Genomic DNA, 25,252 nt, shown 5'->3' on the forward strand with positions numbered 1-25,252 from the left:
TGGCGGACATGGCAGACATGCAGGCAGGCATGTGCTGCTCCTGAGTTTACAGTGAGAGCGTTAGAGCGTCTCACTCTACTGTGCCCTTCGTGGAAGTCCGGAGGAGAATGCCTGGGGAAGGATGAACATGGTCAACATGGTCCTTTGGCCTCCCATTCTGTCCCTTGGCTGTTGGTCACGTTGGCCTGTAAGACCTTGTGGAAATCATGCCATTGCTCTGGTCCCCAGCTTCCTCACTTGTAAAATTAAGACGAGAATAATACCTACCTCGCAGGCTGTTGTGCGACTGAAATAAGATAACGTGAAGGAAGTGCCTGGCCCCACACTCGGCTTACAGGAGGCTCTGTTAGAGTTAGCCACCCTCTTTCCCTTTCTTAAAAGGGAAGGCAGAAGCTGGGAACAGAAACCATCTCTAGAGCTCTGGCCATTCTGGCTATTACATGGTCCACGAACAAAGAAAGCAGTTTCTTGAAATTAGCAGAGTCCATTTGCCATTAGAACTGTGAAGGTCTTGCTCCCTCCAAGAGAAAATGACCATTCTGACCCCTTCAGGAAATCCAGGGCGCTCCATGAAAACAGGGGCTGTGTCAAAGCATCATGAATAATATTTCTTCAGCATCACATACATATGTGGGGCAAAAGTTTCTTAAAAATTTCTCATTTTATCAGTTCATTTCAGCCTGGGAATATCCGTTTGAGGTCGGTTAAGAAGGATTCTCGTCCTGGGTTTTCAGTGGAGGAAACAGAGGCACAAGGCAGTAGAGTGATTGGTTCACGGTCACATGATTTGCTCTGGTAGAATCAAGATGAGAACCAGGTCAGAAGGGAGGAAGAGGGGGTCCACACCATTACTTGTGTTTTCAAGTGTGATACAGGGCGCTCTATCAAATTGGCAGCCTCTGATGCTAAGGAGACACACACAGATGTTGTTCATTGACGGAGGCAATTATTATTTTTTACTGTGAATAATTTTTTATTTTTCAGTTACAGTTGACATAAAATATTACATTAGTTTCAGGTGTACAATCCAGTGATTAGACATTATACAGCTTACTAAGTGGTCATCCGATAAATCTTGCACCATTTGATATCATACATAGTTATTACAGTATTATTGACTATATTCCTTATGCTGTACTTTACATCCCCATGACTATCCTGTAACTATCAATTTGTACTTCTTAATACCGTCACCTTTTCCACCCATTCCCCCAACTTCCTGCCCATCTGGCAATTGTCAAAATGTTCTCTGTATCTATGAGTCTGCGTCTGTTCTGTTTGTTCATTTATTTTGTTTTTTAGATTCAGTTGTTGATAGAAATGTATTTATTGCCCTTTTATTATTCATATTTGTAATCTTTTTCTTCTTCAAGAAGACCCTTTAACATTTCATGTATTACTGGTTTGGTGGTGATGAACTCCTTGAGCTTTTTCTTGTATGGGAAAACTCTTTATATGTCTTTCAATTCTAAATGAAGCTTTGCTGGGTAGAGTAATCATGGTTGTAGGTCCTTGATTTTCATCACTTTGAATATTTCAGTTAATATATTCATTTCTGACCACTTATTTTTAATGTTTTCTAGTTCTGTTTTTTAAATCTTTACCAGAGGACACGTTTTATTGATTTTAGAGAGAGAGGAATGGAGAGAGAGAGAGAGAAACATTGATGTGAGAGTGAACATCAATTGTTTGCCTCCTGAATGTGCCCTGACTAGGGATTGAACCCACAACCTGGGTATGTGCCCTGACTGGGAATCGAACTTGTGACCTTCTGGTGTACGGGCCATGCTCCAACCAATTGAGTCACACTGGCCAGGGCTTTCTAGTTCTGTTTTTAAGTTTCCTATCTTTTTTGTTGAACTTCTCAATAAGTTAATCTACTCTTCTCCTAAATTCATTGAGCATCTTTATAACCAGTGTTTCGAACTCTGCATCTAGTAGATTGCTTGTCTCCATTGTGTTGAGTTCTTTTTCTGGAGTTTTGTTCTGTTCTTTCATTTGGGACAAAGAGGGGGTCCACACCATTACTTGTGTTTTCAAGTGTGATACAGGGCGCTCTTATCAAATCCATTGGCAGCCTCTGATGCTAAGAAGACACACACAGATGTTGTTCATTGACGGAGGCAATTATTATTATTTTTTACTGTGAATAATTTTTTATTTTTCAGTTACAGTTGACATAAAATATTACATTAGTTTCAGGTGTACAATCCAGTGATTAGACATTATACAGCTTACTAAGTGGTCATCCGATAAATCTTGCACCATTTGATATCATACATAGTTATTACAGTATTATTGACTATATTCCTTATGCTGTACTTTACATCCCCATGACTATCCTGTAACTATCAATTTGTACTTCTTAATACCGTCACCTTTTCCACCCATTCCCCCAACTTCCTGCCCATCTGGCAATTGTCAAAATGTTCTCTGTATCTATGAGTCTGCGTCTGTTCTGTTTGTTCATTTATTTTGTTTTTTAGATTCAGTTGTTGATAGAAATGTATTTATTGCCATTTTATTATTAATATTTGTAATCTTTTTCTTCTTCAAGAAGACCCTTCAACGTTTCATGTATTACTGGTTTGGTTGAACTTTTTCTTGTATGGGAAAACTCTTTATATGTCTTTCAATTCTAAATGAAGCTTTGCTGGGTAGAGTAATCATGGTTGTAGGTCCTTGATTTTCATCACTTTGAATATTTCAGTTAATATATTCATTTCTGACCACTTATTTTTAATGTTTTCTAGTTCTGTTTTTTAAATCTTTACCAGAGGACACGTTTTATTGATTTTAGAGAGAGAGGAATGGAGAGAGAGAGAGAGAAACATTGATGTGAGAGTGAACATCAATTGTTTGCCTCCTGAATGTGCCCTGACTAGGGATTGAACCCACAACCTGGGTATGTGCCCGGTCCTTGCTTTTCATCACTTTGAATATTTCAGTTAATGTATTCATTTTTGACCGCTTCTTTTTAATGTTTTCTAGTTCTGTCTTTTTAATCTTTACCAGAGGACATGTTTTTATTGATTTTAGAGAGAGAGGTATGGAGAGAGAGAGAAACATTGATGTGAAAGTGAATATCAATTGGTTGCCTCCCGCACATGCCCCAACTAGGGATTGAACCCAAACCTGGGTATGTGCCCTGACTGGGAATCGAACTTGTGACCTTCTGGTGTACGGGCCATGCTCCAACCAATTGAGTCACACTGGCCAGGGCTTTCTAGCTCTGTTTTTCTGTTTCCTATCTTTTTGTTGAACTTCCCACTAAGTTCATCTACTCTTCTCCTAAATTCATTGAGTATCGTTATAACCAGTGTTTTGAACTCTGCCATCTAGTAGATTGCTTGTCTCCATTGTGTTGAGTTCTTTCTGTTTTTAAGTTTCCTATCTTTTTTGTTGAACTTCTCAATAAGTTAATCTACTCTTCTCCTAAATTCATTGAGCATCTTTATAACCAGTGTTTCGAACTCTGCATCTAGTAGATTGCTTGTCTCCATTGTGTTGAGTTCTTTTTCTGGAGTTTTGTTCTGTTCTTTCATTTGGGACACATTTCTTGGTTTCCTCATTTTGGCAGCCTCCCTGTATTTGTTTCTATATATTAGGTAGAGCTGCTATGTCTCCTGGCCTTGCGAGAGTGGCCTTATATAGTAGGTGTCCTGTAGGGTCCAGTGGAACAGTCGCCCTGTTCCCTGAGCTGGGCAATCCAGGTGGTCCCTCTCCCCTTCCCCTCCCCCCACGCCGTGTGAGCTGGGTACACCCTCCTGTTATAGTTAAGCCTTGATTGCTGTTGGTACATCAATGGGATTTACTCCCAAGGCTGAGTGACTACAAGGACTGGTTGCGCCCACCATGGAGGATCACCATGGAGCAGGACTTACTTCAGCGGGGCTTTGGTGCCTGCTGAGTCTGCCTCTTGAGTGTGTCGCTTGTAGAGGTGGTGGGGTGGTGCTTTATTGTGGACTGAAGCTGTCCACACCGTGTGCTGGCCCTGGGGCCTCCTGGGAATTTCAGGCCAAGGTCAGCCAACGTGAGGTAGGCAATTCTTGACTCCTGGGCTAGTGGTTGAGTGTACACATGCTGTTACTTTCCTGAGGGTATGGAAGTAAAAATAAAATTAATGTGTAAACTTGAATTACTTTCTTCCTCTGGGCTATTGCTTTGTTTTCACTTGAAAATGAAAGGTTGACCTTAATCATTTCCAAGATAATTCTAACATAAGATGCCTGGGCTAAGATGTCTATTTTCTGTTTCCTGTCGCACAAAACAAAATTTTAATTAGCATTCAATGACATTTTCATGTCTTTTTCTATAAACCTCTCCCCCTGCAAAGAAATAGGTAACTTCCCTGCATGATTTATTCCCAGGTCTCAGGCTGTGTGAGTGACTCTGACACAGCTCTGGCATTGTTGCCCTTTCTTGTTAAAGGTTTTAAAAAATTGTGTCCTGATAGGAAATGGAGGCAGTAAAATGTGATTGTGAATTCCCTAAAGTCAAAGACAAACGCAGTCTTTTCCCCTTTTGCGATGTGACATCACGTTATCCGCCAGTTACCACGCTATCAAACAACCCTGTTGGGTTTGGTGAGACTCGGCTCATCTTGCACAGTGACGGCAAAACCACCTGAATGCTTGCAATGCCTGAGCCCCACAGGGGATGAGAAAGGCTGGCAGAGAAGTTAGTCAGAAGCAAGGTCAAGCTGGGCAAATTTTAGATCCAATCTGCAATCCTGTGTTCAGAAGGAATGTGGGAGGAGATTACAGAGAAGAACACGCCACTGGGTGACTCCCTGGTTGGGGCACGATTCACGGGTGGGCACGAACGTGGGCTCGGAGAGTGTTTTGGGAAATCAGGGTGATGAAAGCATTGTTAATGAGCTCCCGTCAGAGGGAGGGCAGTGTGCAGACCTGGCGTGGGAGAGAGATGATAAAGCCATGGTGTCTATCTGTATTAGCTTGCATGCGCTGCCATAACAAAACATCACAGACTGGGTGGCCTAAACAACAGAAATGTATTTTTTTTTCACAATTTGGAGGTTATTAATCCATGATCAAGGTGTTGTTAGGGTGGGTTTCTGGTGACACGTCTCTTTCTGGCTTGTAGATGCCTGCCTTCTCTCTCGGGACTCACCTGGCCTCTTTTCTGTGTGCGCATCGACCTATCCTATGAGATTAGAGACCCACCCTTATAACCTAATGTAACCTTAACTGCCCTCCTAAAGACCCTATATCCAAATAGAGTCACATTGGGGATTAGGGCTTCAACATATCCATCTTGGGGGAGCATAATTCAGACCAAAATAGTGTTCATTGCAGTTCTTGTAAATGGCCTTTGAAGGTGAAGTGATTGTCCCCTTGGAGGGGAGGACGGAACTGATAGAGGGCCAGCTGAGTGTCAGTCATGACTGATTCATGACTTTATTTGGCTCCTGTACAACCCTGTCATGAGAGAAGATTGAAGCTCATAGTTGTTAGGATCACCCAGATAGTAAGAGGTCAAGAAAGCATTCAAACTCTAATTTATAAGCTCATGCTACCATGTCAGGGAGGGGACTTCCACTGAAACCTTGCTGAATTCCTAGGGACTATGTCTTTAAACTTGGAGTTGCCAAGAAGCCTGCTTGGCAGGTCCATTTGGGGGTCTGGGGAGGGTCTCCGAATAGGGAAGAGACGTGATCAGAGTTGTGCTTTGGGGAGGTAACTGGCCATGTGTGGGAGTGTGGGTGTGGGTGACTGGTGATCATCTAGAACCTGTTGCCATGACACTGTTGAGAGATAATGACAGCCAGCAAGGGCGATAGAAAAAGTGCTAGATTCCCATGACATTGTGAGGTCAGAGTCAGGCTTTGGTAAATGATTGAGTGCAGGGCATGGGCAAAGGGAGGGAGTCCAGGAAGAGGCCAAGGAGAGCAACTGGGAGGACAACAGCACCCCTGATGGAAATGAAATGAGTTTTGGGGTACCCAATTCATCGGGTACCCCCAAAGCTCTCCCGGCCCCCATTCCATCAGGTGTGAGAAGGTACCTCAAGGAAGCCTATAACTGCTTAGAGTCCAGTGCACCCCTTTGGGGGATGTTGGAGAGGATTCTTGAACTTAAGGTTAATCTATGCAGTTAATCATTACTGGTAATTATGCACTTAATAGTACATTAGGCTTAATAATTCATCAAGTGATAAATGAAGAGATAATGGGGCAGGACAGGCAGGCTGCAGGCCTGAAGGAACTTTGATTAAAGTGGACTGTTATCCCCATGAAGCTTTGAGGAGAAAAAGGTGGATCTCTAAATAGCCTGCTTTCCTCCCAGTCTCTCCTTCTTCTTCTCTTCTTCCTCCTCCTCCTTTTTCTCCCTTCCCTCCTCCTCTTCCCCCTCCTCCTCTCCCTGTTTCTTCTTTTTCTCTGAACATACAAAACATTTTAATGTTTGTGTTACAAGGAGGACAAGATGCAGTCTGGGCCAATAGAACTTTCACACCCTGAGAATTCCACTTACAGGCAGAGGCAATAGTAATTTATTTCTTGTGCAAATTTTAGCCAGTCCTATTCTTTTAGCAAAGGCAAGCATGCCTACGTTGTACAACACACTGTAAAGTACAGATGACCAAAGATTAAAACTCTTCAGTGGCACTAACCAAAGTACACAGTTTCCCCTTCTTAATGGTGTCCGCCCAGTTACTCAAATCCTGAATCTAGGAGTGACCCTTAATGACTCTTTCCATCACTTCCCACAGTTGACCCATCAGCAAGGCCCCTCAACTTTGTTTCTAAAGCAGACCCTAATCTCTGCGATTGTCTTCGTCTCTCCTGCTGCCACTCTCTCACCCAGAGGTAACAATAGCCTCCTGCATGATTTCTCTTTTCTCCCTTGTCCCCAACACTACACTTTCCACAGGCTTGAGAGCAATCTTTCAAAAGAAAATTAGCCCTACTTGGTTTGGGTCCGTGGATAGAGGGTTGGCCTGCGGACTGAATGGTCCCAGTTTCGATTCCGGTCAAGGGCATGTGCCCAGGTTGCGGGCTCGATCCCTAGTAGGGGGCGTGCAGGAGGCAGCCGATCAATGATTCTCTCTCATCATTGATGTTTCTATCTCTCTCTCCCTCTCCCTTCCTCTCTGAAATCAATAAAAATATATTTAAAAAAATAAATAAAAAGCAAATTAGATCCTGTCTCTGCCCTGCTTGAAAACCATCACACTTGGAATAAAATCTACACTTGCTATCCTGGCTTGCTAAGACCTATGGGATGTATCCCCACCTAGCTTTCCAGCCTCATCTCACACCACCCTGCTCCTTGCCCACCACACTCCAGCCACTCTGACCTTGGTCCTGCTTCTCCACCATGATGACCTTCCCGCTCAGGGGTCTTTGCTTTCCCTCTGATCTCAGAGTGGCTGACTTCCAGGGCAAGGCCTGATGGGCTGTGGGGCTTCCCAGGTCTTCTTCACTATTGTGCATTGGGCTCACAAAGGACTCACAGACGTTCTGATTTGGGGATACAGCCTACCAGTACTTCCTCTAATCCTTTCCTTTTCATCTTCACTATTATTACCCAAGTCCCCACAGTCACCTCCAGCACAGTTAAGTTCCTGGCCCCTCTCTGCTCTTTCCTGTCCTCCTCTTGGCTGGCACGTCTCTTCTCTCCTTGGCTCATCCCTGAGTGTCCCGATGGGGCATGGCGTCCTCACCCTCCTTTATCTTTGTGTTTCCAGATTGGAGCTTCTCTCTTCGCCAGTAACATCGGAAGTGGCCACTTTGTGGGGCTGGCCGGGACGGGAGCAGCTGCAGGCATTGCCACCGGGGGCTTTGAATGGAATGTGAGTAACATCAGAGACTCCGTGTCCTGGCGCCGGAAGGAGCTCTAGCAGTCAGTCAGCCGGTTGAACCTATGCTCAGAGGTAGATGCTGTAGGTGTTAGGGAACCTCTCCCCGTCACCCTGTGGTGCAGATGAAGGAGCAGCCCTTCAGGGCCCAGGGTCCTGCTCCCCTTCCACCAGAGTAGCATGAGAAAACCACTGATATGAAGGCAACAGTGGTTCTTTCTTCTCATAAAAAACCAAGCACTCCTCTACCCTTTCAGCCATATTGTAGGTTTGGAAATGCTTATCACCAGATCCCCATTATTGTTATTATTATTATTATTATTATTATTTTTAAAAGGTCTCTAAATGGTATTTTTCTCCCTGGAAACCAGGGAAGAGGAAAAAGGAGTTGCGATGTCACTGGGCAGTCACCAGGGGTCCCCTTCACTGTTGCTCAACTACCATTCCCTTGGGCCAGTCAGGCAGCAAAGAACCCACCAGCTCCGATGGCCACACAGGGAGTTGTCCTCAGAACCCAAAGAGAAACCGCTGGGGGATTGCTCTGCAGTGGCTGGGGGCCCCCAGGCGGCGGGATCTGACTCCATTTCTTTTTTGGTTTTAGGCCCTGATTTTTGTGGTTGTGCTGGGCTGGATATTTGTCCCTATTTACATCAAGGCTGGGGTAAGTATCTACTGCGTGCATGTACACATACACACACACACAAATACACACATACACACACAAACACACACACACATACACACATATAAACACACACAAATACACACACACATAAACACAGGCATAAACACAAACACACACATTTACACACATAAACACACACGTAAACACCCAATACACATAAATACACACGCGTGTGCGCACACGCGCGCGCGCGCACACACACACACACACACACACACGAGCTCAGTCCTCCTAGAAGACAGAGGAGACTTTACAGGATAAACGGCAGAGAAAGCCTGTGCCTCGGTAGGGACACTAATTAGATCCACTGAGCCATGCCGCGTGCCTGTAGGAAGCCTTCCTCAGCAGCCTCACTCTAGGCAGAGCCCTCTGCAGCATCCCGTCCTCTCAGGCCGGGTGTGTATTTACAAGGCACTGCCCTGCCTTTGCTCATGATCTGTGGTGTGTGCCTCTGCCCCCGGAAGGGAAGCAGCATGAGCAAAGGATTACACTTCCCCTTCATTCACGTCCGCCCGCAGGTTCATTTGCTGAGCGTGCAACTGGCACTCAGCTATCAAGTGCATGCCCCGACTCTCGAAGAAAGCGCTGCCATTTTACCTCAGGCAGCTTTAGTGTCATCTCTTCAGTGAGATATAATGAGCACCTACTACGTGTAAGTCCATTGAAAGCGATATGGAAGAAACACGGGGCAGACAGTGCAACTTCTGCAGGCTGTCCGTGACAGCTGTGTGATCCCAGGAGACAGCAGGCTCAGGGTTGAGGGACCAAGACAGAGTGTGGTTGGCATTTGCAGAAAGGAACTTGGAGAAGAGCTGAGCAGGCCCGCAACCACAACCCTTGGCAAGGCCTGTGTGCAGAGCAGGGCGAAGCACACACCCAGCCTGGCCACCTTGTTTGGTGCACTGAAAAGGTCTCTAAATGGTGTCTTGTTCACAGTAGGTGCTTTGTATAGGAATACCTATCTAACAACCCCCACCTCCTCCAGCGCACAGATCTGCCTCCTTGGTTATGTGTTTATCGGGCACCTTCTATGTCCTGGGATAATACAGTTACCTCTGCAGTAAGGCAGGTGGGATTGAAATGAGCAAAGGGCTGGAGGACAGCTGCCCGGCCACATCACAAACTTCTCTGACCAACAAGGGTTAAGCCTAGATCACACCTCTGACACCATTGTGGCTGCCACTGTTCTGCTTGCTCTGGGCCTTCTGGTCACTCTGGCTGGCCGTGACCTCCCTGACATCCCGTGCAGGTGGTGACGATGCCAGAGTACCTGAGGAAGCGATTTGGAGGCAAACGAATCCAGATCTACCTCTCCGTCCTGTCCCTGTTGCTCTACATTTTCACCAAGATCTCGGTGAGTCCACTGCCTCCCTATCATTTAGCCCGTCTCCCTGCCAACCTGGAGCTGCAGGCCCCGATTTCCAGAGCTGAGACTCCTCAGGGGTTGGCTGGCCATGGGGGTGTATTTAAGAACTGGACAGCGTTCTGGGCCGACCCACTGGAGCAAGACATGTATTCCTTCTTCACTTCACTTTTCCTTCCTCAAAAGTGTGAAAATCAACATCTTTGGTTGGCAAAACAAAACAAAGCAAAAGACTCAGGAAACCGCTGAAGTTCAGAGTTTTGGATTTCTTTGAATAGATACCCAGAAGTGGAATCCATGGGTCATCAGGCAGTTCTATTTTTAATTTTTGATGAACTTCCATACTGTGTTCCACAGTGGCTGTACCAATCTGCATTCTCGCCAACAGTGCACAAGGGATTCCCTTTTCTTCACAGGTTGTCTTTTTTTTTTTTTGCTGTTGAGTTGAAAGAGTTTTTATATATTCTGGATAGTAGACCCCATTCAGATGTATGATTTGCAAATATTTTCTCCTGTTCTGTAGGTTGCCTTTTCACTTTCTTGATAGTGTCCTTTGAGGCACAAAAGTTTTAAATCTTGACGGGGTTCATTTTATCTACTTTTACTTTTGTTGCTCATGCTTAAGTCGTCACCGAATTCACTGATTGTGTGACACCAAAAAAATCCATTGACAGAGCCGAGGTCATGAAGATTGACTCCTATGTGAGCTCCTTAGAGTTTTATAGTCTTAGCTCTTCCATTTAGGTCTTTGATCCATTTTGAGTTAATTTTTGTGTATGATGTGAGGTAGGGGTCCAACTTTACTCTTTTGCATGTGGATATCCAGTTCTACCAGCACCATTTTTTTTAACGAGACTATAATTTCCCCACGGAATGGTCTTGCACATGTTTTTCACACAACTCATTGAAAACCTGGCCCATAGGACTTTGTCTTGGAGTTGGGACTGATGCCCAAGATTACTGCGCCCTCCCTGCCTAGCTTCCTACTTCAAACTGCTACGCCCCTGACTGGTAGCCCTGTGCTTTCCCTGCCAAAGTGATGATTCCACCTCCTCCACTTTTTCCTTCCCTCCTTCGGGGTTAGTTTTCAGTTACAGTCCTATTCCATTAGAGACACTGCCCTGGGAAGTACTGATGGGGCGGGGGTAGAGAAACCAGCCTTCCTGAGGGGAGACGGGCAGCAATGTGAGAGGAGGAAAAGAAATGTAAGCGGGGAGGGCGGGGAGGTCACCCTGAACTTGGGGGCAGTTGGTAGGGAACAGTTCCTCGGCTCAGCCTGTGAGCTGTCACCTGTTTAATGAACACGTAGAGCAGGGCACTTGGACTCCCCTTCTCAGAAGCACGACTTCTCCAAGTCCACAGTTCAGGCGGGTGAAAGTCTGTTGACTACAGTTGCTATGGAAAGGGCACTTTTTGCCCTCCCAGTGAGTAGAGGGGTAGTCATATAAAGACACGGAGTAGCCAGCCTCACTCCCTGCCTTCCCGACCAACTCACCTGTTGCTCAGGTTACTGATTAAACCTCCCAGGACATGGGGGCCCCCAGGTAGCTGAGGGGCAGCCTCCCTTGGCTCAGGTCCTGATGGAACCCATTCCCTAGCAGTCAGCTTTTCCGGAATTCTGCTTTTGAATAGGGCTTCGTGAAGGATGTTCCCGCTCTGGGTGATTTCTGGGGCTCCTTCGTGGAGGCCTTGCCCTGTGTCCTACCTGCTCCACCTCCTTCCCATCCCCAGCATTCCCTTGAATAATGCACAGGACGGACGATCGCTGCTCTTTATTGAGGGCCAATCTACTGAATGATGGGTGCTTCCACCCAGATTTCCTTAAATACCGTCGTTACTTTTCTTTTTACAGTTTTAAAAGTTGGGGGAGCAGGAATTTTAAAACACAATGTATTCTTTATGGATCTAGGGATATACATATATGTAGAAAAATATAAAATCATAGACCAGAAGAATGCATACCAAGCTCAAGACAGTGTCTACCTTTTAAGAAGAAAGGAAATAGGTCAAGAGGGGAAGATGGGACTAGATGGCCTATCCCATCCTGTCATCCTCTGCCTCCATGCCATCCAAGACAGAGCAGGACGGTGCGGAGAACACAGACTCTGGGACCAGGGACACCCAAGATTCGATCCTGGCTTTGCCTCACACCAGCTGTGATTTTGGACAAACTTCTCTGAGACCCCGTTTTCTCTTCCAGGAAATGGAAAATGAAATTAAAAAAATTCTCTGGGGAACTAAATGCTCTCAATAATGGTCACCCCTGGTCCAAGTCATGGAAGCGGGTCCACTTTTACTTTTCAATGTCGAACTTTCTGGGTTGTTTATTTTTAAACCATATACATAAGTTATTTTACTTAAAAATTTTTTTGGATTAAAAAAGACCTTGCCCTCTGCAGAAAATATCCCAGAAAGAAGGACCCTCATCTTTCAAAGTTGTTGTTGGAAGGTCACTGGACTTGGTGACAGGCAGTCTGGATTTTAGCCCATGAGCAAGTCACTGACTTTGTTTCTCTCATCTGAAAAGCGGAGCTGTTTACCTGTTCCATCACCTTATTTTGGGGATCCAAACAATGCGTGTGTCTAAACGCTCTTGGTAAAGTGTAAAGTCACCCGGATATGAGGGAAAAAATACCCTACGAAGCACGATACCCAGTGGGCACCCAGGAGATTCAAAGACTAATGTCAGAGCACCCAGGCTAATGTGGGCGCGGCTGTGGTCCCCCAGGCGCTCCTGGTGGCGTTCGGGGTCTAAGGGCAGGAGGCATTCCTCCCTGAAGTTAGGAGTAACTCATGGGAGGGAGAATTTGTCTTAGGTTTTTTTCCTATTTATGAGGGAGTTTTCCTGAGGATTCGTTATGTGCCCTGTTCGCTGGAAGTAGAGTATGTATTATAAAAACCAAGGTCTCTGTTAGCCCAGCACTTCTCATAAGTGTTTATAGATTTTGTTTATAGCTAATCTTGGGAGTTGTGTGCTACTTATTTGTGACTAATAACAGCCAGGCAAATATTAATGAGGCTATCACAAATATTAATGAGGCTATGATGTGTTGTCATAAAGCATGACAAATTAACTACTCTGGAAAATAAACCAATCAAGGGTGTTTTAAATGGCAGCAGTAATCTTGGAATATATACATTTTTTGCTCACTATGCTCATTAGCTAATCTACTGAATCATACTTAGCAGCATTCCACTGAAATCAGTGAATGGAGCCCTTCAGTGGGAGTAACTACGAGAAGATACGGAGCTATGGGAGGGCCGGGAGGGGCCTTGGGATTACTCATCACAGTTTCAAGTGGCCCAGTGTGGAGAGTCGGTGCCCATTTCACCCGTAGCACGGCTAAGGGGCAGCTGGGGAGCCTTCTTCCTCGGCTGCTGCAGAGGGCAGGGTGGACCAGGTCTAGGACCCGGGAAAGAAATATCTTCCTCAATGGCGGGACTTCCCCACTTCCGGCCACTGAGGGTTTATTTGTTTATTTTTTTAAAATATATTTTTATTGATTTCAGAGAGGAAGAAACCAGGAGAGAGATAGAGAGAGAGAGAGAGAGAGAGAGAGAGAGAAATAAACAAGGAGAGAGAAAAATAGATCAGAGTTAATTTTTGTGTATGATGTGAGGTAGGGGTCCAACTTTACTCTTTTGCATGTGGATATCCAGTTCTACCAGCACCATTTTTTTTAACGAGACTATAATTTCCCCACGGAATGGTCTTGCACATGTTTTTCACACAACTCATTGAAAACCTGGCCCATAGGACTTTGTCTTGGAGTTGGGACTGATGCCCAAGATTACTGCGCCCTCCCTGCCTAGCTTCCTACTTCAAACTGCTACGCCCCTGACTGGTAGCCCTGTGCTTTCCCTGCCAAAGTGATGATTCCACCTCCTCCACTTTTTCCTTCCCTCCTTCGGGGTTAGTTTTCAGTTACAGTCCTATTCCATTAGAGACACTGCCCTGGGAAGTACTGATGGGGCGGGGGTAGAGAAACCAGCCTTCCTGAGGGGAGACGGGCAGCAATGTGAGAGGAGGAAAAGAAATGTAAGCGGGGAGGGCGGGGAGGTCACCCTGAACTTGGGGGCAGTTGGTAGGGAACAGTTCCTCGGCTCAGCCTGTGAGCTGTCACCTGTTTAATGAACACGTAGAGCAGGGCACTTGGACTCCCCTTCTCAGAAGCACGACTTCTCCAAGTCCACAGTTCAGGCGGGTGAAAGTCTGTTGACTACAGTTGCTATGGAAAGGGCACTTTTTGCCCTCCCAGCGAGTAGAGGGGTAGTCATATAAAGACACGGAGTAGCCAGCCTCACTCCCTGCCTTCCCGACCAACTCACCTGTTGCTCAGGTTACTGATTAAACCTCCCAGGACATGGGGGCCCCCAGGTAGCTGAGGGGCAGCCTCCCTCGGCTCAGGTCCTGATGGAGCCCATTCCCTAGCAGTCAGCTTTTCCAGAATTCTGCTTTTGAATAGGGCTTCGTGAAGGATGTTCCCGCTCTGGGTGATTTCTGGGGCTCCTTCGTGGAGGCCTTGCCCTGTGTCCTACCTGCTCCACCTCCTTCCCATCCCCAGCATTCCCTTGAATAATGCACAGGACGGACGATCGCTGCTCTTTATTGAGGGCCAATCTACTGAATGATGGGTGCTTCCACCCAGATTTCCTTAAATACCATCGTTACTTTTCTTTTTACAGTTTTAAAAGTTGGGGGAGCAGGAATTTTAAAACACAATGTATTCTTTATGGATCTAGGGATATACATATATGTAGAAAAATATAAAATCATAGACCAGAAGAATGCATACCAAGTTCAAGACAGTGTCTACCTTTTAAGAAGAAAGGAAATAGGTCAAGAGGGGAACAGGGGACTAGATGGCCTATCCCATCCTGTCATCCTCTGCCTCCATGCCATCCAAGACAGAGCAGGACGGTGCGGAGAACACAGACTCTGGGACCAGGGACACCCAAGATTCAATCCTGGCTTTGTCTCACACCAGCTGTGATTTGGGACAAACTTCTCTGAGACTCGGTTTTCTCTTCCAGGAAATGGAAAAGGAAATTTAAAAAATTCTCTGGGGGACAAAATGCTCTCAATAATGGTCACCTCTGGGCCAAGTCATGGGAGTGGGTCCACTTTTACTTTTCAATGTCGAACTTTCTGGGTTGTTTATTTTTAAACCATATACATAAGTTATTTTACTTAAAAAAATTTTTTTGGATTAAAAAAGACCTTGCCCTCTGCAGAAAATATCCCAGAAAGAAGGACCCTCATCTTTCAAAGTTGTTGTTGGAAGGTCACTGGACTTGGTGACAGGCAGTCTGGATTTTAGCCCATGAGCAAGTCACTGACTTTGTTTCTCTCATCTGAAAAGCGGAGCTGTTTACCTGTTCCATCACCTTATTTTGGGGATCCAAACAATGCGTGTGTCTAAACGCTCTTGGTAAAGTGTAAAGTCACCCGGATATGAGGGAAAAAATACCCTACGAAGCACGATACCCAGTGGGGGCACCCAGGATTCAAAGACTAATGTCAGAGCACCCAGGCTAATGTGGGCGCGGCTGTGGTCCCCCAGGCGCTCCTGGTGGCGTTCGGGGTCTAAGGGCAGGAGGCATTCCTCCCTGAAGTTAGGAGTAACTCATGGGAGGGAGAATTTGTCTTAGGTTTTTTTCCTATTTATGAGGGAGTTTTCCTGAGGATTCGTTATGTGCCCTGTTCGCTGGAAGTAGAGCACGTATTATAAAAACCAAGGTTTCTATTAGCCCAGCACTTCTCATAAGTGTTTATAGATTTTGTTTATAGCTTATCTTAGGAGTTGTGTGCTACTTATTTGTGACTAATAACAGCCAGGCAAATATTAATGAGGCTATCACAGTCTCCTATGATGAGTTGTCATAAAGCATGACAAATTAACTACTCTGGAAAATAAACCAATCAAGGGTGTTTTAAATGGCAGCAGTAATCTTGGAATATATACATTTTTTGCTCACTATGCTCATTAGCTAATCTACTGAATCATACTTAGCAGCATTCCACTGAAATCAGTGAATGGAGCCCTTCAGTGGGAGTAACTACGAGAAGATACGGAGCTATGGGAGGGCCGGGAGGGGCCTTGGGATTACTCATCACAGTTTCAAGTGGCCCAGTGTGGAGAGTCGGTGCCCATTTCACCCGTAGCACGGCTAAGGGGCAGCTGGGGAGCCTTCTTCCTCGGCTGCTGCAGAGGGCAGGGTGGACCAGGTCTAGGACCCGGGAAAGAAATATCTTCCTCAATGGCGGGACTTCCCCACTTCCGGCCACTGAGGGTTTATTTGTTTATTTTTTTAAAATATATTTTTATTGATTTCAGAGAGGAAGAAACCAGGAGAGAGATAGAGAGAGAGAGAGAGAGAGAGAGAGACTAGGAGAGAGATAGAGAGAGAGAGAGAGAAGTATCAACGATGAGAGAGAATCATGGATCAGCTGCCTTCTGCAAGCCCCACAATGGGGAGCCAGCCTGAACCTGGGCATGTGCCCTGACTGGGAATCGAATCCTGACCTCCTGGTTCATAGGTCGATGCTCAACCTCTGACACGGAGAGGCACAATGTTTTATCCAGTCAGTCAGGCCTAGAGTGGCAGCGCTGGGGTTAAATTCCAGGCCCTTTCACCAGCAGCCCTGAGGTTGTTGTTGGTGGTGATGGTGATGGGGAGTTCTCTTTCTAAGTCACCATGATTCTCCCTACCTCCTGCTTCTGCCTCTTCTCCTCCACCAGGAAATACAATGACATTAGGTCCCCTGGGGCTAGAGAATTTGTAGGGGACCCAAGGCATAGGGTCCTCTTGGGGGAGGAGGTCATGTATTCACACATAGGCTTGGAGTTGGAGATGACGCAGAGGCAGGGAACAGGAGATTTGATTGGTGGGGACCCAAGTCACTGGAGGGTCCTGAGGAGCTGGAAGGAGGCAGAGAGGGGAAGATAAGAATAGAGCACCCATTTCCCAGGGCTCTGAACGGGTGGCCGTTTACATGCCCTGAAATGCATTAGATCTCATGCAATTAAACATCTCGTCCATTGCATCTAGGGGCAGTCTAGTGTCTTTCCTACCTAGAGAGAGGAAAAGATTCACCTGGTGGTATTTTGGAGCTGCCATGAAAATTCCGTTTGGGTGACTCCAGCGCTCTCTGTTGGTTTAAATTAGCAACTGCACTGTCCAGCCAGGTAGAAGATTCTATATGTGGCTAAATGAAGCAGGGAGGAGAACAAGAACTGTGTCAAGAACTGGTGAATTTAGGGGTGCAAAGGGAACAATTCTCCTTCCAGTTATATGAGCGAATCTAGATGAAACCACCTCGCACCAAGCCTGCCATGCAAGAGGTTCTTGGCGAGGTTCTGGTTGTGTTAGGGTCAAGATGGACTCCATCTGGGCTGGAGAGATACAGTCATGATGTTGCTCAAATGTCTCTCCGCTCCAGGGTGGGGCTGGGGTTTCCCTCCCATGGGACTCTCCAGCACACCAACTTGCTTTTGGGACTAGATCTGAAAAACCTTTGCACACAAAGGTGTAAACAGTGGATAATCGCTTAGAGCAGCAGTCCACAGGTTCGTGGGGAGGAACCCCAAGGTATCGATAGTGGTTCCTTGGCCTGGCCTGCGTGGCTCAGTGGTTGAGCGTTGACCTATGAATCAGGAGGTCATGGTTCGATTCCTGGTCAGGGCACAGGCCTGGATTGTGGGCTCCATCCTCCAGTGTGAGGTGTGCCGGAGGCAGCTGATCAATGATTCTCTCTCATCATTCCTCTCTGAAAGAAATAAAAAATATAAAAAAATAATTGTTCCTTGGCAAACAGAGTTCCACAGTTAAATATCTTTGTGGAGGGTCCTTTACTATGCTCCCCTCCCGGGGTTCACAGCACACACTGTATATTAAAGGCTCAGAGGAGTTGTGTGGTAAAGAGGTCCTTTACTATGCTTCCCTCCCGGATTCACAGTACACGCTGTATATTAAAGGCTCAGAGGAGTTGTGTGGTAAAGAAACTGCCTTAACGTTGTTTAATCTGGCATTTCACAGGCCTCTTTGACCATAGCATCCTTTTCTCCTCCTAGAATATCTATTATGAGCTTAAATAAAGCTTGTGGAAAGCTTAGGGAGAGAGCAGGACTCTCGGGTGTTCGTATCCTTTTATTTTTATTTCATTGTGAGAGGAACACTCAGCCATGTGACCTGTCCCCGTCACAGGTTTTGAGTGTACCATTCACCGTTGTCGGCTTCTAAGTACAATGTTGTGCAGCAGACGCCGAGAGCTTGTTCATCTTACGTAACTGAGACTCTATGCTGACTGATGAGTAACTCCCCATTCCCCTCCCCCAGCACCTGGTACCCACCATTCCAGTCTTTGATTTTATGAATTTGGCTCTTTTAGATAGACATGGAATTGTGCAGTACTTGTTTTCATATTCTTAACTGGGGTTAAAAAGACGAACCTTTGATTGTGGTATTTCAGCCAAAGGGCAAATGAGTGTGGGTCAATACTAGACCCTAGAAATCATTGGCATCGACATTCCCCAGAAGACAGCTTCTGCTGGCTCCTTCAAGTTCACCTCCTGGCCCTGCAGCCAGCTGGTCTCTCTCACCCCTAACGCACCTCTCCTCTCCTTCCAGGCAGACATCTTCTCTGGGGCCATCTTCATCAACTTGGCCTTGGGCCTGGATCTGTACCTGGCCATCTTTCTCTTATTGGCAATCACTGGCATTTACACCATCACAGGTGAGTTATTCAAATGACTCGACTCAAGCCCAGTCCAGAGTTAGGCACTTGGGAAGGAGGAAAGCGAGTGTTTTCTCTCGAGGAAAAGAGATACACCCAGGAAACAGATCGAGGATGGGGGACTAGCTTGTACAATGATTTGGGAATCACAGACCCTGACAAGTTATATGGGTTCCCCTCAGAAAACTCCAAGGTTGGCTGGAATAGTCAAGACAGCTTCTTCCAGGAGGCGGGGCAGGGCTTGCCCTTGCAGGTTGTGAAGAGAGAACTTGGCTAAGTTGGGAGAGTCGGGGAGGGAGTGCCAGATGCAGGGACAGGTGAGAGCAAGGAATGGAGGCAGGAATGGGCATGACGCAGGGCAGAGGCAGGGTGAGAGCAGATGCATTTAGTTGGAGGAGGGTGGTCAATGGGACGTAGGTGTGTGTGTGTGTGTGTGGGGGGGGGTATGATAGGGCCTGATAATTCAAATGAGGTCACAGGGCAGGGGCCTTAGAAGCCAAACAGAGGTCTTGGAATTGATGTGACCAGGACTGGGAGGCACTGTGAGGAAGAAAGAAGGGAGTAACACATACAAAGAGATTTTAGAGGAAGACTCAAGAGGTGACAGGAGAAGCTGATGACATGAGTAGCAACTGGGGGCACCTCTGAGGAGGTGTTGCTCTGCCCAGTCCAGGGGCCAGGCTCAGTGACGGAATTTGCTGCTCAGCTGGAGCTTCATATGAGCTTTGGGGACAAGAAGTACTTAGAGGGTCTGAGAATAGAGTCAACATACAAGTAGCCCTTTAAATGTGTCCATTTGGTAATGTCCCCAGACATTTTGTAGAGATGTCAGCTCTTTGCTCTTCCTGCCTTCATTTGTGGCAGATGCTTTTTCTTTCTTTTTTTCTAAAAATATATTTTTATTGATTTCAGAGAGGAAGGGAGAAGGAGAGGGAGATAGAAACATCAATGATAAGAGAGAATCATTGACCAGCTGCCTCCTGCACGCCCCACACTAGGGATCGAGCCCGCAACCCGGGCATGTGCCCTGACTGGGAATCGAACCATGACCTCCTGGTTCTTAGGTCGATGTTCAACCGCTGAGCCACACCGGCTGGGCCAGATGCTTTTTCTTACTACAGAGGAGCCATCTCCTAGCTTAAAAGGATCACATCGAGCTCTTCCTCCTCCAAGAAGGAGAAACATTTCTCCTTTCCTCAAGGTCTTCCCAGCATTGCTGTGACGAGTGGAGATGTTGGATCATGCTGGGTGGCAGACTGTTGTCACAGGACAACAGGAGGAAGGAAGGGGAGGCGGGCGACTTGAGGGGTGTGTTCACACGGTGTGCAGAGCGAGAGGGGCAGCAGTGGGTCAGGAGGTAAGCTACCTGGTTGCTCTCCTGCGTGATGTCAGATACATTGTCTCCTTGTCCGCGTAGGGGGCCTGGCGGCTGTGATTTACACGGACACCTTGCAGACGGCCATCATGCTCGTGGGGTCTTTCATCCTGACCGGGTTTGGTAAGTGGGGCTGCGGAGGCGGGGAGGCTGAGGTAGAGGCCCAGGGAGAGAAAATCAAGTCCAGGGTCTCTGCCTGCCTTTCCAGGGAGTGGTCCAGCCCAGAGCGGCCATCACTGTGGGTGTGCAGGGGGCACCTTCCTCAGCCCTGGAGGTCCCAGGGTGGGCCTGGCCCCAGACAACACCTGTATTCCCTGCTACCCCCTCTAGACACTCGGAGCCAGTGGTCCCCACTGTGAGTCTATGATGATGTAGTCTCCTCTCCACAGAGAAACTGGGTAGAAAAAAGAAAGGATAAGACTAAATATTAAATATATTCAAATGTGTCTTAAATCTCAGGTTATATCTTATCTACATTTTGGTGTCATATGTCCTTTCTTTTATGAATCGATGATAGTGAGTGATTATTTGCTTGCTTATGTCCTTATTTGACAACAGTTTTAAAGCTCAGACACTCTCTATTGGCCCCTCTCCCCCCTAATGTTGTAAACTGTCATCTGTCTGTGGAACCCTAAAGGCAAGGCTAGACACCCTCGCTCTAGAGGCAGTTGATATGGGAGGATAGAAAATGCATTGTATTCTGAAGGGGCCCAGGTTCTCGGGGTGTCCTGTGAAGCCTCTGATCTGCCTTCTATCTTCCAAGAGCTTCCATTGGGTTTCCCCAGCGGTGCCCCCGGGGGGTTGGGCGGGGGGAGCAGAGGAGGCTGTCAGCAGGGCAGGGACTGGAATGCCTTCTTCAAGGACACAGTCACCAGGGGGCCGGGCTCCAGGCTCCTCACCCATGCTCTGCTCATCCCTGCACGTGGCTGGGACCAGGGGTGTCAGGGCCTAGTCTGTGTCTCTAGGTCTGTGTCTGGGATCCCAAAGGCCACTGCTGACAGTAGAGGGGGAGGGGAAAACAGAGTTTTTGAACCTGGTTCCAAACCAAGGTCTTTCTTCTAATAAGTCAAGTAGCTTTCCTTTGTAACGATGCTTAGGGTTGGAGTCCTTTCACGGGTCATTGCTTTGGAGCCTCAGAGTAGTCCCCGAGGAGGCTGGGCAGGGGTAAGGATGACGAAGCCGAGGCCAGAGAGTGACTTGCCCGAGGCCACACGGAGGGCTCTGGCTGTGGGGCAGGACCTCTCGGTGTCTCGGGCATCCACAGGGGAAACTGCCGTGAAGAGTGGAGAGTTTCGCGATGCTGATTTTTATGACTGATGTTTTTCAGCCTTTAATGAAGTGGGAGGGTATGAGGCCTTCATGGAAAAGTACATGAACGCCATTCCGACCAAAGTTTCTGACGGAAACATCACCATCAATAAGGAATGCTACACGCCCAGGAACGACTCCTTCCACATCTTCCGAGACCCCCTCAAGGGAGACCTGCCGTGGCCAGGGCTCATCTTTGGGCTGTCCATCCTCGCCCTGTGGTACTGGTGCACGGATCAGGTACCCGCACTGGATGTGCAGGGGGGACAAGGTCTCCCTCGGGGTGCTGCAGGAACTCCTGTCTGTCTGTCTGTCTGTCTGTCTGTCTGTGGCTCGAACGGTTGGGAAAGGTAGGGCAGGGCTCACGCGGTCTGGGGGTCACTGAGCCTTGGTAACATGGGAGTGCCAGGCCAAGCACCCAGGATGTGGGGGAGGGGAGCTGGGGTGGCCAGAGGCGTCAGGACCAGCACCTCACCCGGCCTTTCCTGCCAGGTCATTGTGCAGCGCTGCCTGTCAGCCAAAAACATGTCCCACGTGAAGGCGGGCTGCGTGATGTGTGGGTACCTGAAGCTGCTGCCCATGTTCCTCATGGTGATGCCAGGAATGATCAGCCGCATCCTGTACACAGGTGATGCCTTCTGCTGGACTCAGTGGCCACTCTCCCCCATTCCTGGCTCTGAGCCACTTCAAAAGCCCTGTCGCTCCCTGCTCCTTCCGTTCCTCCTCCTCCTGCCCCTCCTCCTCCTTCTCCTCTTCCTCCTCTTTCTTTTCTTGCCATGCGCATTGCCAAGTATTATTGATCTCCCCCAGCGGTTCTCAACCTGTGGGTCGCGAACAATGAAAATACATCCTGCATATCAGATATTTACATGACGATTCATAACAGTAGCAAAATTACAGTTATGAAGTAGCAACGAAAATGATTTTATGGTTGGGGGTCACCACAACATAAGGAACTGTATTAAAGGATCGTGGCATTAGGAAGGTTGAGAACCACTGCTCACAGTGAGCAACTTGACGTCACAGAAGCCACAGAATTGCCTTCCCTGGCTTTTGCAGCAACTTGAGGTCACAGAAGCCACAGAATTGCCTTCCCTGGCTTTTGCAAATTCTCTGAACCAGGAGGTCACGGTTCAATTCCTGGTCAGGGCACAGGCCCAGGTTGCAGGCTCGATCCCCAGTGTGGGGTGTGCAGAAGGCAGCTGATCAGTGATCCTCTCTCATCATTGATGTTTTTATCTCTCTCTCTCTCTCTCTCTCTCTCCCTCTTTCTACCGTTCTCTGAAATCAGCGAAAACATATTTTTAAGAAAGAAAGTGAATCTTGAACGTATTTCCCTGATGTCTGCTCGCTGACACGGCTCTTCATCTCTCTCCAGATAAAATTGCCTGCGCCCTCCCCTCGGAATGTGAGAAATATTGCGGCACCAAGGTTGGCTGTACCAACATCGCCTACCCGACCATGGTGGTGGAGCTCATGCCCAACGGTGAGATTCGTCCCCACTGGCGGGGTCTTTCTTGGGAGGCTGATTGGGCTCGGGCTTCTCGTGGATTCTGTGGGCCTTCTGGGCAAGGCCATTTCCATGCCTGGAGGTCAGTTGGGGAAGCCTCATTCCAGGTGTCCTCAGTTTTTGAGCAGGTCTTACCTTGTGGCAAGCAGACATAGGACTAGGTTGGCTCTCAGACCTGGCACTGGTCTGTAGTCAGTCAGGCTCGGAAAGGAGATGATCTGAAAATGTGTTAGGGAAAAACACGGCTTTTCCATGTTCATCTGGAAGGTCTTTCGAAGTCCTCCCACAGACTTTGACATGGCGGCTTGAACTAAGTGGAGTTTTACCTGGAGAATGAATGAAAAACATGGAGAGAAAGGCAAGGAGTGGTTTTAGCTCTAGAATGAGGACGTTTGAGGCAGTTGATGGATGGGATACAACTTCTCACTATAGAGAATGTGTTCTCCTAGAAGATTGAGAACATAGAGTCCACTTTGGTTAGAGTTTTGGGGTAGATCGGTGGGGTTACTTTTCATATTGCATAAGGAAGAAAAATCTAATTCTGGCTCAAGAGATGCAGATTTAGTTAGGTTAGGGGGTCTCAGGAGATCCAAAATTCAAAGGTATTGGCCAGGAAAATTTAGAAGAAACCTCTACACAATTTTATCACTGAAAGAAAATGTAGAGATCATCTCATCAAACCTCTTCATTCTGCAGTTGGGGAAACTGAGGCCCGCAGAAGGAAAGTGACTTTTCCAAGCCACACAGCAACTCAGTGTCTGGCTTGTATAATTCTGCTCAAGGCTGGAATTGAGGAATTTGAGATGGTCTTAAAAAAACAACAACACTGGATGCATCACCTTGTGCAAACCATTTGGATTCAAATTCTATAAACATGGGAGTAATAGTTAACTATTCCACTTAGCTGGGCTGCTTATTAATTAAGGTTGCAATTAGTAAGAATCACATGGCTCTTTTATTTTACTTTTTAATTTTTTTGTTAATCCTTGCCAGAGGATATTTCCCCATTGATTTTTAGTGAGAGTGGAAGAGAGAGGGAAAGACAGAAACATCGATGTGAGAGAAACACATCGATTGGTTGCCTCCTGCATAAGCCCTGACCAGGGCCCGGGCTGGGAAGGAGCCTACAACCAAGGTATGTGCCCTTGATTGGAATCGAACCTGAGACCCTTTGGTCCACAGGTCAACCCTCTATCCACTGAGCCTAACTGGCTAGGGCAAATCCTAGTTTAAGTATTTCTGCTATATCATGGATCTTTTGAATTAGAGATCTTATAAAAGTCCGCTCAGATGGAAACACACACACACACACACACCATCACCACCATCATCCAACTGCAAAGTGTTAACCTCATATATATTTTATTCCTACCTCCTTGTTGACTGCTGTGGGATTGCAATATAATGTAAAGCCACAGTCCATTCCTTAAAATGTCTAGTTTTTCTGGAGAGATACATCGAAGGCCAACCATGGCATGATTTCAGAAAGCAAACAAACAGTGAGTCCTCCCATGTTCCAAGTGCAGAAGAGCTGAGGTGCGGTGTGTACCACTCAGAACCCCCTTCTCTTCCAGGGCTGCGAGGCCTGATGCTGTCAGTCATGTTGGCGTCTCTCATGAGCTCCCTGACCTCCATCTTCAACAGCGCCAGCACCCTCTTCACCATGGACATCTACACCAAGATCCGGAAGACAGCAACGGAGAAAGAGCTCATGCTTGCAGGAAGGTAAATGAAGTTCCCACCTGCCCCCACCAGGAAGCTTGAATAATTACTGTATAGGGTTCCCTCCAGCTAGGGATGATGGCGGATGCTTGGGTAGCGTGGGAGTAGCCTCTGTGGCCAGTTATATTTTCATTCCAGTGGCATCGGCTTTGAAATGCCCTTTTGGAGTGAGAAGGGACATCAGGGACCATCTAATCTAACTCCCAATTTATCAATGAGCAAAATGAGTGCTTACTATTTGCTCATCTATTTGCCCACTGTTGGTTTGACTATAGCTAATCCTCATCCCAACCTTGCAAGGTCAGTGATATCATTCCCAGTGTACAGTGAGAGAAATTGAGGCTCTCAGAGGTCCGGCAAGGTGTCCTATGTCACAAAGAGAGAAGAACAGTTTGAATCCAGAACTGTCTGGATCCAAAGTCCACACCCCTTTGTTCCTACACTCGGCTGCCTCTTAAAGTGGGATCTCTTGTGGTAGCGGCTGGTTTAGGTGACTATTGAAAGTCAAGTGCGTTTCACTTATAGGTACAGATGACTTTCTTGGGGAGGCAGAATATGGGAGAACAAAAGCCTCAAGAATGAATTTGCTAATTATGTTTCCTTGCTGTGGTCACATTGTGTGTGTGTGTGTGTGTGTACATACTTGCTCATTTTATATATATCCTAGAGGCCCAGTGCAAAAAATTCGTGCACGAGTAGGGTCGCTAACGGCTGCCTGCTGGGGCCTTCCT

At 47.1% G+C, this 25,252-nt stretch overlaps 1 protein-coding gene across 1 annotated transcript in view; it reads left to right on the plus strand.

The window, feature by feature from the left end:
* The window catches only part of SLC5A1 (solute carrier family 5 (sodium/glucose cotransporter), member 1), a 36,081-nt gene that overhangs the window by 4,958 nt on the left and 5,871 nt on the right, over positions 1-25,252 (plus strand). The window contains exons 2-10 of the mRNA XM_005869786.2: positions 7,711-7,815; positions 8,423-8,482; positions 9,756-9,860; positions 18,501-18,606; positions 20,024-20,104; positions 21,309-21,529; positions 21,782-21,917; positions 22,668-22,775; positions 24,374-24,524. Of these exons, the coding sequence (XP_005869848.2) occupies positions 7,711-7,815; positions 8,423-8,482; positions 9,756-9,860; positions 18,501-18,606; positions 20,024-20,104; positions 21,309-21,529; positions 21,782-21,917; positions 22,668-22,775; positions 24,374-24,524 (1,073 nt within the window). The remainder of the gene's footprint in view (positions 1-7,710; positions 7,816-8,422; positions 8,483-9,755; positions 9,861-18,500; positions 18,607-20,023; positions 20,105-21,308; positions 21,530-21,781; positions 21,918-22,667; positions 22,776-24,373; positions 24,525-25,252) is intronic.

Source organism: Myotis brandtii, unplaced genomic scaffold, assembly GCF_000412655.1.
Source record: "Myotis brandtii unplaced genomic scaffold, ASM41265v1 scaffold303, whole genome shotgun sequence".
NCBI classification, from domain to species: Eukaryota; Metazoa; Chordata; class Mammalia; order Chiroptera; family Vespertilionidae; genus Myotis; species Myotis brandtii.